Source organism: Neopelma chrysocephalum, unplaced genomic scaffold (assembly GCF_003984885.1).
Source record: "Neopelma chrysocephalum unplaced genomic scaffold, ASM398488v2 Primary Assembly neopelma1_105, whole genome shotgun sequence".
In the NCBI taxonomy this organism is placed as follows: domain Eukaryota; kingdom Metazoa; phylum Chordata; class Aves; order Passeriformes; family Pipridae; genus Neopelma; species Neopelma chrysocephalum.
This window is the reverse complement of record NW_020897769.1, coordinates 731,132-747,952: the sequence shown is the minus strand read 5'-3', so window position 1 is coordinate 747,952 and position 16,821 is coordinate 731,132. Positions and strand designations below refer to the sequence as shown.

General features: G+C 48.3%; 1 protein-coding gene across 4 annotated transcripts in view; it reads right to left on the bottom strand.

Moving 5' to 3' along the window:
• ENOX2 (ecto-NOX disulfide-thiol exchanger 2) overlaps positions 1–16,821 on the bottom strand; it is a 31,382-nt gene that overhangs the window by 6,176 nt on the left and 8,385 nt on the right. For 2 of the 4 annotated variants that reach the window (XM_027696104.1, XM_027696103.1), the window contains exons 2-13: positions 14,293–14,337; positions 14,200–14,262; positions 12,222–12,356; positions 10,877–11,032; positions 9,550–9,756; positions 8,480–8,713; positions 6,969–7,181; positions 5,357–5,463; positions 3,205–3,319; positions 2,084–2,265; positions 1,440–1,547; positions 601–657 (exon numbers count right to left, since the gene is read on the bottom strand). In XM_027696104.1, coding sequence (XP_027551905.1) covers positions 601–657; positions 1,440–1,547; positions 2,084–2,265; positions 3,205–3,319; positions 5,357–5,463; positions 6,969–7,181; positions 8,480–8,713; positions 9,550–9,756; positions 10,877–11,032; positions 12,222–12,318 — 1,476 coding nt within the window. In that variant the 5' untranslated portion in view covers positions 12,319–12,356; positions 14,200–14,262; positions 14,293–14,337. Of the gene's footprint in view, positions 1–600; positions 658–1,439; positions 1,548–2,083; positions 2,266–3,204; positions 3,320–5,356; positions 5,464–6,968; positions 7,182–8,479; positions 8,714–9,549; positions 9,757–10,876; positions 11,033–12,221; positions 12,357–14,199; positions 14,338–16,821 lie in introns of all 4 variants that reach the window. The other 2 variants (XM_027696101.1, XM_027696102.1) reach the window with 2 other exon arrangements.

The window sequence follows — 16,821 nt, the reverse complement described above, 5'->3', positions numbered from 1 at the left end:
TCCTTTTTATAAGCTCTCTTCAGGCACTGGAAGGCTGAAATGAGGTCTCCTCAGAGCCTTCTCTCCTTCATGGTGTACAACACCAGATCCACCTGGTATTTTTGAAGGCTCAGTGGAAATATCACTGCAACAAATGATCTGGCACACCAAACTCCATTTCTGCACCCCAGTGATGCAAATACTTCCAGTTCTTCCAGCCAGAAGCTGCCAGCAATGGATAACTTGATGACTTTGATTTGTACAGAATCACAGAATGTCGAATGTCCAGAGCTGGAAGGGACCCATCAGGATCATCCAGTCCAACCCCTGGCCCTGCACAGACACCCCAACAATCCCACCCTGTCCCTCAGAGCGTTGTCCAAACACTCCTGGAGCTCTGGCAGCCTTGGGGCTGTGCCCACTGCCCTGGGGAGCCTGGTCAGTGCCCAACCACCCTCTGGGGGAAGAACCTCTCCCTTGGACATGAGGCCAATCTGTCTGTACCAGGCTCACCTCCCACAAACCAACCCATAAACCACTGCTCATTTTACACTAAGGTGTTGTTACTCCATCAGTGAGAGGTTCTGCCTGAAATAAGAGAAAAGAAGCTCTTGGACTCACATTCCCTTGACAGTCAGCTGCCTCTCCTTCCTTGTCCTCTTCATCTGCCATGCTCTGCTATATATGGGCAAAGAAAGAAAAGATTACTGATGATAATCTGTTATTTCTCTTCTGAGGCTCCTGCTCTGACCATTACTGGGATATACAAAGCCATTTTTAGTTCCTAGAAGGACGTTCATTGTCTTCCCTAGCTCATGGCACAAAAAAATGGGGCTAAAGATGGAAAATCTGAGATAAAACCCAGCATCTGGCTCCATGGGCCATGGGGAGAAGTGCTGCCTCGTGTCTCTTGTGTAATTGTCTCTGTGCTACAGAGGAGAGGACCAAGCAAGTGTAGATTCATGCAGGGATCCACAATGAAAACAGAGTGGATCACACCTGAGAAGCAGCACTATGTATATGTTTGGAATAAAGCAAGCATAAAAATATTACACCACTGACAAAAACTTTCAATTCCACAGTGGTTTAAGGAGGGCAGATCAAAACACGCCCCTAAACCACAAATCTAAAAATCAGTGTCCGATAATTGAGACCTTTTTTCTTGTCTTGTAAAGCTCAGATTGCAGAAAACCCCATTCCAGCTGTGATACCACTGTACAATGAGAGTTACTATTTATTTATACAGTTGTTCTCACAGGTGCACGAAGCCACCAGCAGGTCCATTACTGACAGACATCCTCCAATTTAACAGCTCATTTTTCCTCACTTTCCAAGGACAACTGCTCCTACCAGGGCTGGGCATCCTCTACAAGATTACAGAAGGACAGAGGTCCTTCACCACGCTCCTGATGGACCACGGAATCCAAGGACTGCACAAAGAAGCCCTGGATGACACATACCTGCTCCTTCAGGTTTTCTAGTAACGTTTCCACTTTTAATTTGTCTTCTTTCACTTTTTCTAACTCTGCTTCTCTCTTTTTGTATTCCTCCTGGACTTTCAAAAGGTGCTGGAAGAGAAAACATAAACTCAGTTCTTAACCTGCCTTCCACCTCCTATTATTTGAAGACTATAAAACAAAGAAGGGCTTTTCCATGAAGACCAGACAGGTCATATCCAGAACTACTACAAGGTAAAGCACAAACCAAGAAGAATCTACAATGTACCTTAGAAATGCCTTTGCCTATTAGCATGGTGTGTAAATAGGGGACAGTAATTCCATCACCAATGGATGGATTTCCCACTTTCTTACTCAGTTATGGGGCAGGTAAGCACAGACTTGGTACTTTGGAAGTCACAGTAGGGTCAAGCAAAGACCACACAAGGAATCCATGAGCTATGAATCTCTTTCATGTGACTCATTAGCTCCTACAGCCACCAGCTGAAATATTTGGTCATTTGGGGTTTTTTTGGAAACACTGGTAACGACAAAGTCGCTCCCATTTGCCGGTTTGGATCCCACTAAAGCCGGAGTATTTTTACGTGTGTTTCTGCCCCTCCTATCCCAGCCCCTTTTGCCTCTGCCATGGAAAATTCCGGTCCCACCTTCTGCATGCCCTGCAGGGCCTGCTGGAGGAGCTTCATCTGCTGCTCCTTGGTGGTGTCCTCATCCCGGGAGGCTTTGCCCTGCTCCTGCTTGAGCAGCTCCACCTCGTTGCGATAGGCGTCCAGCTGCCAGCGCAGGCTGTCGTTCTCCTCCTTCAGCGCCTCCACCTGCGACACCAGCGCTGGGAACACGACACAAGTCAAACAACCCGGGGCAAGAAGCCCCTGAGTGTTTCTTCCCCTCACACACCGCATGCAGAGGCTCAGCAGCTCCCGGTGACAAGTGCTGAGCACCCCAAGAAATGCCTCCCAAGCACTGTTTGGGATATCACAGGGCTGGAGCCCCTCTGCTCTGGAGCCAGGCTGGGAGAGCTGGGGGGGTTCACCTGGAGGAAAGAAGGCTCCAGGGAGACCTGAAAGACCTTTCCAGTGCCTAAAGGGGCTCCAAGAGAGCTGGAAAGGGACTTTGGACAAAGGCCTGGAGTGACAGGACAAGGGGGAATGGCTTCCCACTGCCAGAGGGTTAGATGGGATATTGGGAAGGAATTCTTCCCTGTGAGGAGGCTGAGGCCCTGGCACAGGCTGCCCAGAGAAGCTGGGGCTGCCCCATTCGTGGAAGTGTCCAAGGACAGGTTGGACAGGGCTTGAACAACCTGGGCTAGTGGAAGGTGTCCCTGCCCATGGCAGGGAGCGGAACTGGATGATCTTTAAGGTCCCTTCCAACCCAAACCACCCTAGGACTCTATGATCTCCAGGAGAAGGCAGGTTGTGGGTTTGTAGTGTAACACTGCTGCTGAGCTGCTGTCACTGGATCAGCTTCCATAGGGCAGGGCTTTGCTTTCTCTGGAGAAAGCTTCCAAACTCCTCCACATCCTGCTCCATTAATCCCAGTACACTTCACTAGGGACAGCAGCTCAGACACTGCTTTATGTTCCCCTGACCATGGCAGGGAGCAGTGAAACTCTGGCTGCAGACCCAGGCACTGAGAGGAAACAACTCCAGGGAACTGCACTGATTCTGCTCTGCCCATGACCATTTTGGGGTACAAAACATTCAGAATGGGCCTCCTGAAAGAAACTGCTGAAGAGAAGCACTTTATGAGCTGCAAAAATGGATTTTACCTGATTCTTCCGTTTCTTTCATCTCTGATGGATCTTCTATTTCTTCATCAGACATTTCCATCTCCTCCTCTCTCCGGATACCCATCAGCTCATCGTTATGGATGTTACGGATTTCCTGGGGTTCAGAAAGTAGAGGGAATTTCAATACAGATTAGAAGGAACAGGTTGCTTGGATGAAATGTTGCCGAAATATAAGTCTGCAAAACAGAACTCCATGATACAAGAAAGGGGAAATGATTTAAAAATTCACACAGATGATTTAAATCAAGGGCAATACCCAGCATGAGTCAATCTGTCAGTGCTACTGCAGTTATTGACTCTTCCATCTTCCTTCTGCTCTTGGGACGAGACAAGTCAGACTCGCTGTGCAAACCACAAGGAATTCTGCTCAACCTTAAATACTCCAGAGCCAGAAGTCCCAGCCTGAGCTGGGACAGACCAAACCAAGACTGCTACAGCTGCACACCTGCATGTACAGCAAAGGAGGTTTGCCTACAGGTCCATCTCTTAGCACTACAAATACCTGCAGCCCCCTGAGCCCACCGGTGCAGCAGCAGAGTGGGGTGTCCCTTGAGCAGAGACCTCCTCAAGGTGACCCCAAAAGGCTGAGACACCCTTTACCCAGCATGTGATATCTACAAAGAGGTAAGAGACATTTTAAACTGCAGATGCTAGCAATGTTTTTATATATATATATATATATATATATATATATATATCTGTCAAAATCTGTACCAAGAAGCTGCATCTTGTGGCTCCACCTTCATTTAAGAGCAGACCCTAAGCTGGGGGAGAGCAGCAAGCTGAGCCCAGCAGCAAGTGCTCTTGGAAGAGGCTTCACCGGTGGTCTCACAGCCTCTTCCCACCGGGAGAACTTACCTTGGAACAAAAGACAGCTCCAACTGGAGAGAGAGCTCCCACCCCAGCCATAGCGAGCAATCAGAAAGCAGGGGAAGAACGGGAGCACTGGGGCTCAGGGTGGAGGAACAGTCTGAGTCACACTGCACTGGGCTTCTCAGGTGGAGAGGAAACCTTGGCTCCTGCTTTAGCTACTACAGAGGTTTGAGTCAGTGGGAATTTCAAAGTCCCAGAAGTGCACTCTCACGGGGAGATCACAGCTGGAAACTTCCCAGGACAACACAGCCATTTGGAGTGTTCCACCATGGTGGAGCAGGGACCATCTGCTTGTTACCAGAAGGGCCCTGGCTGGGTATGATCCAGAGCTACAGATTCTTCCCAGGTGGCAGCTGTATGGGAAGGTGGGCTGGACACCTCCAATCCATGGGGATCACAGGCCTGGACATCCCCAGCCTGTGGTGATCACGGACCACCAGCCTCTCAGCTTTGCCCGATTTCACTTTTGACGTCAAATAATCTTAAAGGTGAAAGACAACCCCTGGCTTTGCTGGGATAGATGTGCCTATTCCAAGTTTGTAATAAGGAACTTGATATTCAAGAAAAACCCAGAACTGAAGGAAGATTTATACTAGAGGTAAGGAATGACAACCAAAGGGACCAGGACAGTGTGGAGGAGTGGGATCAAACCTCATGAGACTGAACAAGGCCAAGTGCAAGGTCCTGCCCCTGGGTCACAGACCCCAGGACAAACATCTCCCCAGACCACCACTTTCCCAATGGACCCCCTTTCTTTACCTTAGCTTCCTTTTTTCTGACATTCTGCCTGACTCCCTTATCTGAAAACATCCTCCCTCAAGCTTTCCAGGCTGTCCAGCTGCAATTATTTCCATCTCTCAAAGTTGAAATATCACATAAAAATGTGATAAAACAGATTCTGATGACATTTAGGGTTTGTTGTCGTTTGGTTTTTTTTTACCATCTCTCTAGAAATTCCTCTTCCTTTAATACTAAAACCAGCAGAACAAAAATCAATATTTATTTATATTACTATTATTACTACTGTCATTGCACACAGCTTCAATCAGCAGACAGGTCTCGATGTATTGCTACAAAGTAACACAAATACCAAGAGGAAATTTATTACCTGTAACACGAGAGCCGAGTGAGCAATTCCCACCTCACGCTGTGAACGAAGGTGTTGTTATCCACGCGAGCATCGTGCACACTTAACATCAACATCCTGACAAGCAAGAGACCGTGCTGGAGGATTCTAACACAAGAAAAGATTACCAACCTCTGCTTGTTTGCACCACACGCTGATGTTCTTACGCTGAGCTTTCGTGAAATGGTCCCAAGCCTTTTGTTTGGAGGCAGAATGGTACACGGCCACTATCTGCTCGACTGGAGTGTCAAATCAGCAGCAAATCGGGCCCGAATAGCATCCAGAGAGGGCGAACAAGAGGAGTAAAGGAGTAAAAAAGTGGAATCAGGCAGGTGGTTTGGCTACCCTTTTCTTATAACACTGTACTGTGCTGATGCTACGCTCAGGGAAGAGGCTCAGTGCCTGGAAAGAGAAGTGGGGGCTTCACCAGGCCTCTGCCAAACACTCCCAGGTAACAACCAACTGGGAAACGGGCTCTGCTCTCAGCTGGGAAATAGGCAGGACACGTGGAAAAAAAGGGCAGCATGTGTGTGCTGAAAAATATCCAAATCTGCTGTGCGAGGCTGGCTGGGAGTGTAAGGAGTCCAGGGGGGCAGGACTCGCCCTCCACAATGGGATGATGAGGTCCAACCGTGAGTTCTGGCCCTTGGGACATCCCAAAGGACAGTGCCACAGCCTGTGTGACCTACAGGAAAAGGATCCTGGCACTTTCCATCAGCTTTTCTTGGTCCTGAAATTTATTCCTTCCGTTTCTCTAGAAAATTCCCAAAAAGCATTTTGAATATACAAAGTGCTTCTCCTTGGCTGAGTGCTCACCCACAGCACAAAGCACATCTACCTGATTGGGTTTTTATGCTTGTGATGCAGTAGTTTTTATTTTGTAACAATTACAGCATCTCCCTGCTCCTCAGAGTAACCTAAGAGTGGCTGAGATCTCAGCTGTGTTTTAGGGAGTGGAGTTACACACTAGACTCTATTATTACTTACTCTGCAGTGCTCAATGTATGTCCCTCTGGACCGTGTGCCCATATTTTTTAACAGTAACAGAATTTAAAGAAAAAAAGAATTTAAAAAAAAAAAATCAAGTAACAGCTGAAATTATTAGATATAAAATCAAAAGTTAAGAATGTTCACAACCCAGGCAAGAGGATCAAAGAAAATTAGTACAATTGTGGAGAAGGTATTCATAAAGAAATAAAAATACTCAGATTTACTCTAACAGAGATGTGTAAGAGGCAATGAATGGTCTGAGAAACTGTTACAAAACACATTCTGGAATTAATACAGTCCATGCCTCCTCCTTATTTCCTCATTTAATAAAGTACCAGGATTTGAAAGACCCAGGTTCTGCAACAGGCTGTTGGAAACACTCTGCTGTGTCCTACCTTTGGTGAATAAATCCTGCACACTTCGCTGAGGCACCAGATTCCCAGGAACTTACCTTGTCTGTGCACAGGAGGAGTTGAAAAGATGACAGAACTACTAACAGATGATAATTAAAAGAGGAAACAAATTCAGCACTCATTCTCTCCTCCCCCCCCAGATGTGGACTCTTACCCCAGCAAAAAGTACCACGAGGAATTTTTGCCAAGTGAATGACACCTGGTTCTAAAGGAGCTGTAGCTGCATGGAAGCCATTGCTACTTCTTTTCCTGGAGCCCTTTTAGTGTGGCCTCTCCAGACTAGGAACTGAGAGTTTTCCCTACACCAGACAACCAACATCCAGTGTGGAAACACTACTCACACTGCACCAGGATCCCTGAGAGAGCCAGTTTGAACTTCTCTTTAGCTTCTTCCATCTCCTTCTCGTGAGCCGCTTTCTCGTTGACGAGCCGGCGGATGTGGCTGTTGGCCGACTGGATCATGGAGTAGAAGTTGTTGGCAGTTCTCCTGTTCACTTCCCCACGCTCTATCCAGGTCAGCAAGGTCTGGATGGCTTCTGAGAACTTTGTGTCATCTGTAGCAAGAAAGGACAGCTTTTTACACCACAGGTATGGGGTTGCCCGGGCAGCTTTCAGGTCCTTTCCCTGGCGCTGAACTGCTCTTTCAATGGTCAGCTTCCTTCAGGTGGCTCATGACAACTCCTGGAAGCATGGAATGATCTGAACCCACGGCTGTACAAAGGCAGGCAAAGTCTAAAACCAAACTCATGGAGCAAATCACCTGCTGAGGTGCAACAAGAGGAGGATCAACTGCTAGAAACCTACTGCAAAACTTCACGTCTACTCACACGTACCCTTTTGTGAAAGGAAATACCCTCCAGCTCCAAAATTATTGGGCCAAACATGGGTCTTCGGCTTCAAACTAGGTATTAGGACTTATACTAGTCCTTTTAACCTTAACCAAAATTTTCTGGAAGAAACTTGTACTGAACGGTTTTGATCTGCGCAAGTTTGTTGCACTCCAAAGGTTTGTTCAGTCTTGGGAAAATAAGATTTAGGGGAGATCGTGCCACCATGTTCCAGGATATAAAGGGGGGCTACAAAAAACATGGAAACTCCTTTTTTTACAAGGGGTCACATGGAGAAGATGAGGGGAAATGGGTACTCCTGGGGAGACTCCCATTGGGCAGAAGAGGTCAATTTTTCACAATGGGAACAATCAGCCATGGGAAGTGCTGGATTCCCCAATATCTCTCTAAAACTCCCTGGCAGGAGGTTGTAGTAAGGTGAAGGTCGGTCTCTTCTCCCAGGCAACCAGCAGTAGGACAAGAAGGCACAAGTCTTAAGCTGCACCAGGGGAGGTTTCGGTTGGACATTAGGAAGAAGTGATTGGGACATTGGAATGGGCTGCCCAGGGAGGTGGTAGAGCTACCATCCCTGGAGGTATTTAGGAAAAGACTGGATGAGGCACTCAGTGCCATGGTCTAATTGACAAGGCAGTATTGGGTCATCGGTTGGACTCGATGATCTCAGAGGACTTTTCCACCCTAGTTGATTCTGTGATATCAGATTCTTTCAACATTGGGCTGGGCAGGACATTGGGCCGGGCAGGACATTGAGCCATTTGGCCTAGACCGTGCTTTTGCCAAGAAAGGTTGGGCCAGGTGAGCCTTGAAGTCCCTTCCAACCCAGGATTCTATGAATATAAATTCAAGCACAGATTTGTTTTGACAAAAAGAAACAATCCTGAGAGGGAGACGGCCCGGAGAGCCGCCAGGGGCAACCTCCGCTCAGCAAGACAACCCCCGGCGAACACAGAGCTCTGCCCAGCACTGGACAGAAGGGCGGCCACGGCCCCCAGAGAGTCACCCACCTTTCAGCTTCTCGGCCACCACACTGCACTCGTGGTCGGAGTAGTGGACGACGGGCGGCGGCGAGGGCGGGCGGAAGCGCTCCTCCGCCAGCCGCCGCCGGTGCCGCTCCTCCCGCGCCAGCATCCGCTGCTTGCACTCCCACTCGTACAGGTCATCCCTGGCCTGGGCAAAATCCACGTGCAGGCGCCCCGTGTCCTTCTTGTCCGTGCTGGAGCCCAGCCGGATGCGGTAGCCTGGTGGGGATGACAAGGGGTCGGGCTTATGTGGGGCTCCCCAGGCAAAAGGAGCCCAGGGAGGTGGGTTCAGTTTTGATGGCTCAAAGGGACAAAATCCTCATAAAAGTCAAGCACACCAGCCAATTCATAAGCAATTGGGAGCAACAGGGACCCTTCAGCACCGTCTAAAGAATCAGCTGGATGTTTACCCAGGTGAGATGAACATGGACTCTACCTCAGCCCAACATTTTGTGGAGGTTTCCAGATGACAAAGCATTGCTGTCTGTGGAGGTAGGGACAATTTCAGAAGGATTTGTGACGGAAAGCTAGAACTCGATTTCGCTTAGGAAGACTGTAAAATGCCTTCTCAAATGGGTTAGATGTGTTTTGTTCTCCCTCCTGTACTTCAGAGAAAGTTGCAGGGAGAAGCTGTAAGCAAGCTACCTCTCCCTGGTATGCAGAGAGATAACATCTTTGCAGACATGTACTAGACCTCCTCAGGCCAGAGAGAGTGGGTGAGGAGAGAGAGAAGATACAAAAAGCCTTGGAGATTAGACAGGCACTGCCTTTTTTCCCTGGGGCCCGGTGTGTGCAGCATAGTTAAGAAGTGGTCCTTGCATCTTAAATAAACCTTTTTTTTTAATCCTTCCACTGCCTTGGCGTTCTTGGGAAATCCATATGTTTTACCTTACACTGTCTTTCCTCTCAGGAGCTGCTGTCACGTATTTAAGCAGAAACACAATGGCAGCAGAAGGGCAAACTGACACAGCATTAGATAAATCTGCCCCAAATCCTACTGGGATCACATCTCTGTCCCAGAATTTTAAGCTGCCATCTGAGACAAACACACCCACCAGACAGGTAAAGTGCCTTGTCCACCATGAACTCCTCAGCAAAGCGGATGTGGCAGAAGTTCTTCTTGCTCTTGCGGATAGCGATGACCTCCCCACACTGCTCAAACACCTCCATGATGATCTGCTCCGTCCCGTTTTCTGGCAGCCCTCCAACAAACACCGTCTTGCACCCCGGGGGCCTCTCCCTTGTGGCTGGAGGGGGAAGATCTGAAGAGAGAAATCAGAGCAGGTCAGTTTTTGGGTCGTCAGCACGTGTGCCTTCCATCTGTGTATCCGGGCTTAGTCAACCTCCTAAGTAACAGCTGCGTGAGTGGGGGGTTTATTGAGGGCTTATTTCCCTCTCTCCTCTTTCCTGTCTCTTGGTTTCTCATTCTGTTGGCCACCTCTTTGTAATAAATATTGTTTTGTTGAGCTTTCAAAGGTGTATGGTTTCAGTTTCAGCATCCTTCCCCGCTACAATCTGTCCACCTCTCCTGAGGGATGACCACACCTTGCTGGCATCCTTCAAGGACATGTTTACCTGCCTGTTTCCAAATAAAACATCTCAGGAGCCTGGAGCCCTTCAAACACCCTCTCAAGTGCAAGCACAGGCTCACTGAGCTGCTGTCACAGAACACAAGGAGCACCAGGGGCTCAAAACTTCATGGTGGGAGGTGCTACAAAATCACAGTTTAAAAAACTGTCCTCGTGTAAATAATACATGGCAAATGTATACAGAGGATTCTCTGTGCTGCAACTGCACAGGCTCCAGACATTCCTGCCTGAGCTACACCCTCCCACATAGATCCACACTATCAGTGACAGACATGTCCCTGTATCATGTCTGTTTTGGTTTTCACCCCTCTGGTTCTTATCACTGAAGTGAGGAGAAAGGGTCATCAGCCAGTGGGAAGGGGATCCCTGTTTCCTGCTACAGCCTGGTGAGCCCTGTGTTTCTTCAGTTTTCTCTCTTATTTCCAACTGCCCCTGCTCTCCTTCCACCCCATTCTGCAAACCCCAGAGCACTTCCATGGCTCAGCATGGACCATGCTCCTCACCTCCAAGCCTTAGATAAAGACTTCAAATATCCAGAGGCTGGGATCTTTTCTTCCCCATCCTTATCAACCTGACAACTGAAGAGGCTATTTCTGGAAATGGCAAACACTCAGTGACAAGAACAGGCTTTTCCTGTTGCCCTGTCACCTTCCTGCCAGCAGTGAGTCACAGCGACTCAGCCCAGACCTGCTGTGCCCAGGTACAGGAATGGCCCTTCTCTCACACACCCCCGGGTTTTACATAAATATAAACACACAGATATTGCTACAGAGACAGGACAAAGCACAGTTACGTGGGTTAGGAGGGAAGAGAGTGCAGCTCTTGCAGTGAATGATCTCCTTCACAGCAGGCATGTCTGGAGGGATGGGAGGTGGGACGATCCCCAAGCCCGGCATCATGGGGTTGATCGGAGGGATTCCAGTCATCATCCCAAGAGCAGGATCAAAGTCTAAAAGGGGGAGAGAATAAGGGAGTCAGGTGGGGGTTTGGAGTCATGGAGTGACTGTGAACTTGGACAGCAAACGAGGTACACTCCCACACGTGCCAGTGCAAATCAGCTGAACAAACACCAGAGGGGGAACATGGCAACATCAAACTTCAGGTTTATGCCCTTAAAAGAACTTTTTAAAACTATTTCATTGCTGATTGCCTCAGTCAAATAACTTTTCTCTGTTAAAATAAAGTACTTCCTTCTCCCCTCTGTAGACACCAGCTCCCATCTAGTGGCAAGCACTTCCCAGTGAGGTTTGTCCACAGAAAGACACCTGTGACACACGGGCTTGGAGCAACCCGGTCTAATGCAAGGTGTCCCTGCCCATGGTAGGAGTTAGACCAAGATGAGCTTTAAGGTCCTTCTCAACCCAAACCATTCCATGATTCTATTATTCCAAGAGCACAGACTGCAGGCAAAACTTAGGGCAAGTTAAGTGATGCTGTTAAATATGTATAGGCTGCACAGCAAACAACCTGCTCTGTGCCAAAAGAGCAGAAATGGGATTGCAGAGTGCTGCCAACACAGACATTCCCTCCCCAGGTGAGCAGGCAAATGTTCAGGCAGGAGAGAGCATCCTCCTTAGTGCAGCAAAGCCGTGGAACAGTCAGGTCAGTTCAGGACTTTGATGTCCAGAATCCTGCACTGCTGGGAAACCAGGCACAGCCCAGCTCTGTTCTCACAGGAGCTCTTTCACCCTGGACAGGATGACTGACCCATGCACATGTATTCTAGACAAGGTGGTCATTCCTAGAACAGAATCCTCCATTAATTTTTGCCATATCCAATTTGCTGCCCTGTTGCTTTTCTCTTCATCTCCCTCCCACCCTTCCTTTTAAGCCATTCCAGTTCAGCTTAGAGTAACGTGTTCCTGGGTATCACCGGTTTCCTGAGCTCTGCGTGGCATCCTCTTCCTCCTCATCCACTGCAGAATATCTGGAGGCACCCCAGAATAACTATTTGCATTTAAAAATATGTATCCTCTCAAACAGGTCTCTAAATAAATCATTTGCAGATTTAATGTATTTCAAGCACAGCTTGTCCACGTGGTTGTGTGCGTGGTGGGTGTTTACCCAACTGCACTGAAACAGGTTATTTCCAAAGACCTGTCCAAAAGGAAAGGTGGGCAGGGCCTGGCTCAGCTCACCAGGCAGGAGGGGCTGTCCTGTCATGCCCATGGGAGCCATCCCCAGGTTGTTCATGGCGGTGGCCCAGGCGGTCGGGTCGGACATTGGCAATCCCATCGGAATGGAGTCCAGGCTCAGATTTCTGCCACCATCTGCTGAGAGGAAAATAAAAGTGATTAAGAGCTTAGGGCAGCAGGGCACACGCTGCCCAGCGAGGCTCTGCAGTGTCAGCACCCAAACCCACAGCTGAGCCCAATGCTCGGGGAAAAGCCAGATGGGAAAAAAACAAGCGGTGCTGTCCCTCTGGAGCAACCAACGTTTACAGCAGCCAGGTCTAGGAAAACACCTCAAAGCACCTCAGTTATGGTTTATCCACTGCAATTAACAGCTCTAAGGGGCCTTGATGAAACACCGGTGGAAAGGTAACGGGACACTGATTCCTCCCAAGAGATTTATGAACAAAGGACACACATCCAGCAGGTATAAACTGTGAAACTGCACTCAACTGAACAGAGCTGGCCAGGTTGTCCCAGCAGAATCCTCCCACTGCCACTGGAAGTCACTTCTCTTCCACACTCAAAGGGGAAAGGAAGCAAAGAACAACGTGCTGTTGTCAGCAGCAGGACCAGCAGAGCAGAACTACCAGGCAATCCAGCTGGAGCCACTGACACTACACAAACACAGGGTTTGACTAAGCATTCAAATTCTCTTCAGTGATTTGGCTGGGTCAGACACACCTTTACCTGGCTCCCACTTGACAGACACTTGTTCTTTTTGTCTGTGCAGGTTTTAGTGAGAGGGGCCCACATGCAGAAATGCCTGAGTTTGTTCAAACATAGATGGGAAGGCGAAGGATGGGGAGGGAGAAGGAGACATGAGAAGGACAAGAGGCTCAGCTCTTTGCTCCCACTGGAGCTCTCCTGTGCTCTCTCAGCACCTCAAAACCATCCTTAAACTGCTGTAAACTGTAAAGATCCAGATTTTCCTTCAAATTTCCTTTAAATGATTTTTCTCTCCAGGGAAAGAGAGTTGGACCTTCTCTCTACCCAATTACATTTCACCCTGTTTCTGCAGCCGTGGTCTTTGCACATCACCTTCCTTCTGCCTCAGGTCCAGCCTCATCCCTCTGCACCTGGCACCTCCTTATGGAAAAGTTACTAAGGGAGGGATTATAGAGGGAGTACAGAGAGACTGTTCTGCACACACTGTAACACCTCACCTCCATGGCACGAGCAGGTGCCACATTCCCCAAGTCACACTGGTGGGATTGCAGTGTTCAACCACAATATAATCTGCAAAGATGTTATTCTGTGTGGGGGTTTTTTTCCCAATCACTCAGAGAAATCCTGAAGATGGCATCAAAGAAATATTTTTTGTAGGACTCCTTGATCTGATATTACAACATCATATGATTAATCTAACAGTTTGCTTTTATGACATTTTCGTAAAGATGAATGTCTCCAGTCATTTGGGCTCATCTGCCTTATCATGCTTCTAATTATGGTCATGATTTTGAGATATTATTCAATTAGAAAAATAAAACTATTGGGACAGCTATAGAGAATCCTAGAATTGTTTGGGTGGGAAGGACCTTAAAGACCATCCCATTCCATCTCCTTGCCATGGGCAGGGACACCTTCCACTAGACCAGATTGCTCCAAGTCCTTTCCAACCTGGCCTGGAACACTTCCAGGGATGGGGCAGCCACAGCTTCTCTGGGCAACCTGTGCCAGGGCCTCACCATCCTCACAGGTAAGAATTTCTTCCCAATATCCCACCTAACCCTGCCCTGTTCCTGTGAAGCCATTCCCCCTTGTTCTGTCTCTGTGTTCTCCTTGTGGAGATCCCACAATCCGAGCATGGCTCCGGGCACACCAGACCAGAGCACAGCTCTACCTGCCCACCTTCCACACCAACACCCAGCACAGCAGCTGGATTTAGGCTATGCTACGTGGATCCCTTCCCTGCTGCCAGCAATGGAGCTGCCACTCAGCTCACCTGGAGGAATTGCTCTCTTCCTCTTTCCTGGATCACTTCCATCCTCGGCCGGGCTCTCCGACACCTGGGGGCCAGCGGCGCTGCCCAGCTGCAGGGACTCGGTGGTGCTGGCAGGATCAAAGGGCAGGTGGTTTAAGCCTAAAATAAAAATAAAAAAACAAACACACACTCAGAGACTTCCTTCAGTCTGGTTTGTGATGCTTCAGAACCACAGGAATGAGAGAAACGCCCAGTTCCAGGCACAAGCAGCACTCCAGGCCCTGGGGGAATTGTGCCTCCTGCTTACAGGGCCCAGCCACACTTGAATGATACCACCATAAAATATTACTCACTAACATCAATCCCAGCACCCACACAAATCAAACTGCCTGGCAGTGTAAGCCAGGGGTGCGTCTCCCCTCTGTTAATCAGCTTTTCATGCCTGGAAACTCAAAGGACAAGGATTTTTTCCTATTTCTTCCAGTACAGAAATACATTTTTAATAGTTACTTAAGTGTCACCAGCTGTGAATTCACTTGAACTTATTTACTACCAAAAAACAAGGCACGACTTAGAAGATCTTCAAAACCAGAAGGTACTACTGGAATTTTTATTCAAAGTGTCTGGCAGGCAGCTGTTCCCCTTCATGGGCATGGAAGGGGTTCTGGAATGCACATCCCTGAAAAGGGAAGCTCCAGACCCAGCCCACAGGACCACACTCCTCCTCACGCTCATTTTAAGAACCTCAGTGCTCAAAGACAGAGGGCCTCGAGTCCTGCTGCTCGGGCTTTGCTATTGATAAAGAAGATCTAACAACAGTGAGGTTTACTCAGGAATAAATGCAGATCGAGCCTTATAAATTAAGTAAACTGAAGGTAAAGATCTAAGCAAATTATGCAGAATTGAACCAAAGAGGACTGCAGAAAAAATTGGTTTGCAGCTTCCAGTGTATTCCCTAATGCAAGGAATTACACCCACTTCAGAGTGAGTCTGAAGCAGCTATTGGATGATCCACCCACAGATCTGTGGTGGGCAGACTGCAGGTCATGGACAATTAATGGCATTTATGTGCCAGCAGAACACAGTCCCACCTCCCTAAAATGCTCTGTTTCTTAAACTACAGGTAACAAGACACAAGTGCTTTGTAAACAATTCCAAATTAATGGAGTCTCCAAACTTAAAGCTTCCAGTGTGCAGTTAATCACAGCGGGTTTGAGAATCATAGAATTGTTATGGTCGGAAAAGATCTTTAAAATCACCAAGTCCAACCGTCATTCAGCACCACCACCATGTTCAGCACTAAACCATGTCCTCAAGTGCCACATCCACGTGTTTTTTGAACACTTCCAGGGATGGTGGCTCCACCACTGTCCTGGGCAGCCTGTGCCAGGGCTTGACAAGTCTTTCTGTGAAGAAATGTTCCCTAATATCCAATCTATACGTCCTCTGGCACAGCTTGAGGCTGTTTCCTCTTGTCCCTTGTTCCCTGGGAGCAGAGCCTGATCCCCACCTGGCTCCACCCTCCTGTCAGGGAGATGTAGAGAGTGAGAAGGTCACCCCTGAGACTCCTTTTCTCCAGGCTCAAGAGAGGGGTCCAGTGCTCTGAACTGAGCACCCAGTTCCTCACTCCACCTTCTGTCACAGTCAGCACTTGCAGGGATGCAAGACCGAAGGAGCATTAAAATATTCAGTTTGATTTACTTTTTTCTCAGCAAACTCACTCTGAACAGACAATGAAAAAAAAAAGAAAAAAATACAAAACCCAAACAAATCTAGACCCCTATAAAGTAAGAAAATCTAGATCCATATAAAGTAAGAAAAACAACCACAATTCCAAGGGGAATCAGCAGAACTGCCAGAGCACCACAGATGACAATTATCCCGTCCCAATGCACCGCTGGGCCGAGGCATTTGTACCAAACCTTCCTCCAGACACTTTGCAGTGTTGTGATTTCTATTCCAGAGGATTCCACTTCCAAGAACTTTAATAAACGTGGCTGCTGGGTGCAGCTGTAAATAGCCAAGTGGACACAGGGAGCCTGGAGGGCTCCTCTCCCAGCCACTGAAAGGTGAGAACTCCAGAAGCAGCCAAAAAAATAACGACTATTCAGCTGGCAACAACAATAGTCACGCCTGGCTATGCAGGATGCCTACAATGCTGTGTCTTAAATATTCCAAAGTCAAAATATCACAGAGGTCACAAGGGCTCAGGAAAACAAATCTGGAGGCCCCAGGTTAAAAATAGAGAGGCCGTACGCAGGGAAGACACAAGGAGAAAGGAAAAGGAGTAATTGCAAGGTTTGCCTCCATTATTATCCAGGTGATGGAAAAGGCAACATTAAACTTGAACAAGAGTTTTCCCACACTTGGGAGCAGGGAACAACGTGGACAAGCAGTGATACAGCTGGACACTGGTGTCACCAGGATGGACAGACACCCTGCTCTGACAGGAGACACCTGGCACTGACCAGCACCTGAATGCCAATGGACACTGCTCACCCACTGCTTCCCAACCCACTTATCCCTACGATTTCCATCCCCAGTTTGAGCTGGGATGCTTGATTACGCCCTGTGGTGCAGGAGGAGCACTTGGATGCTGCACAGGCTCTAATGGCTGTGCTGGGAGGGAGGCAGCTGGCTCCA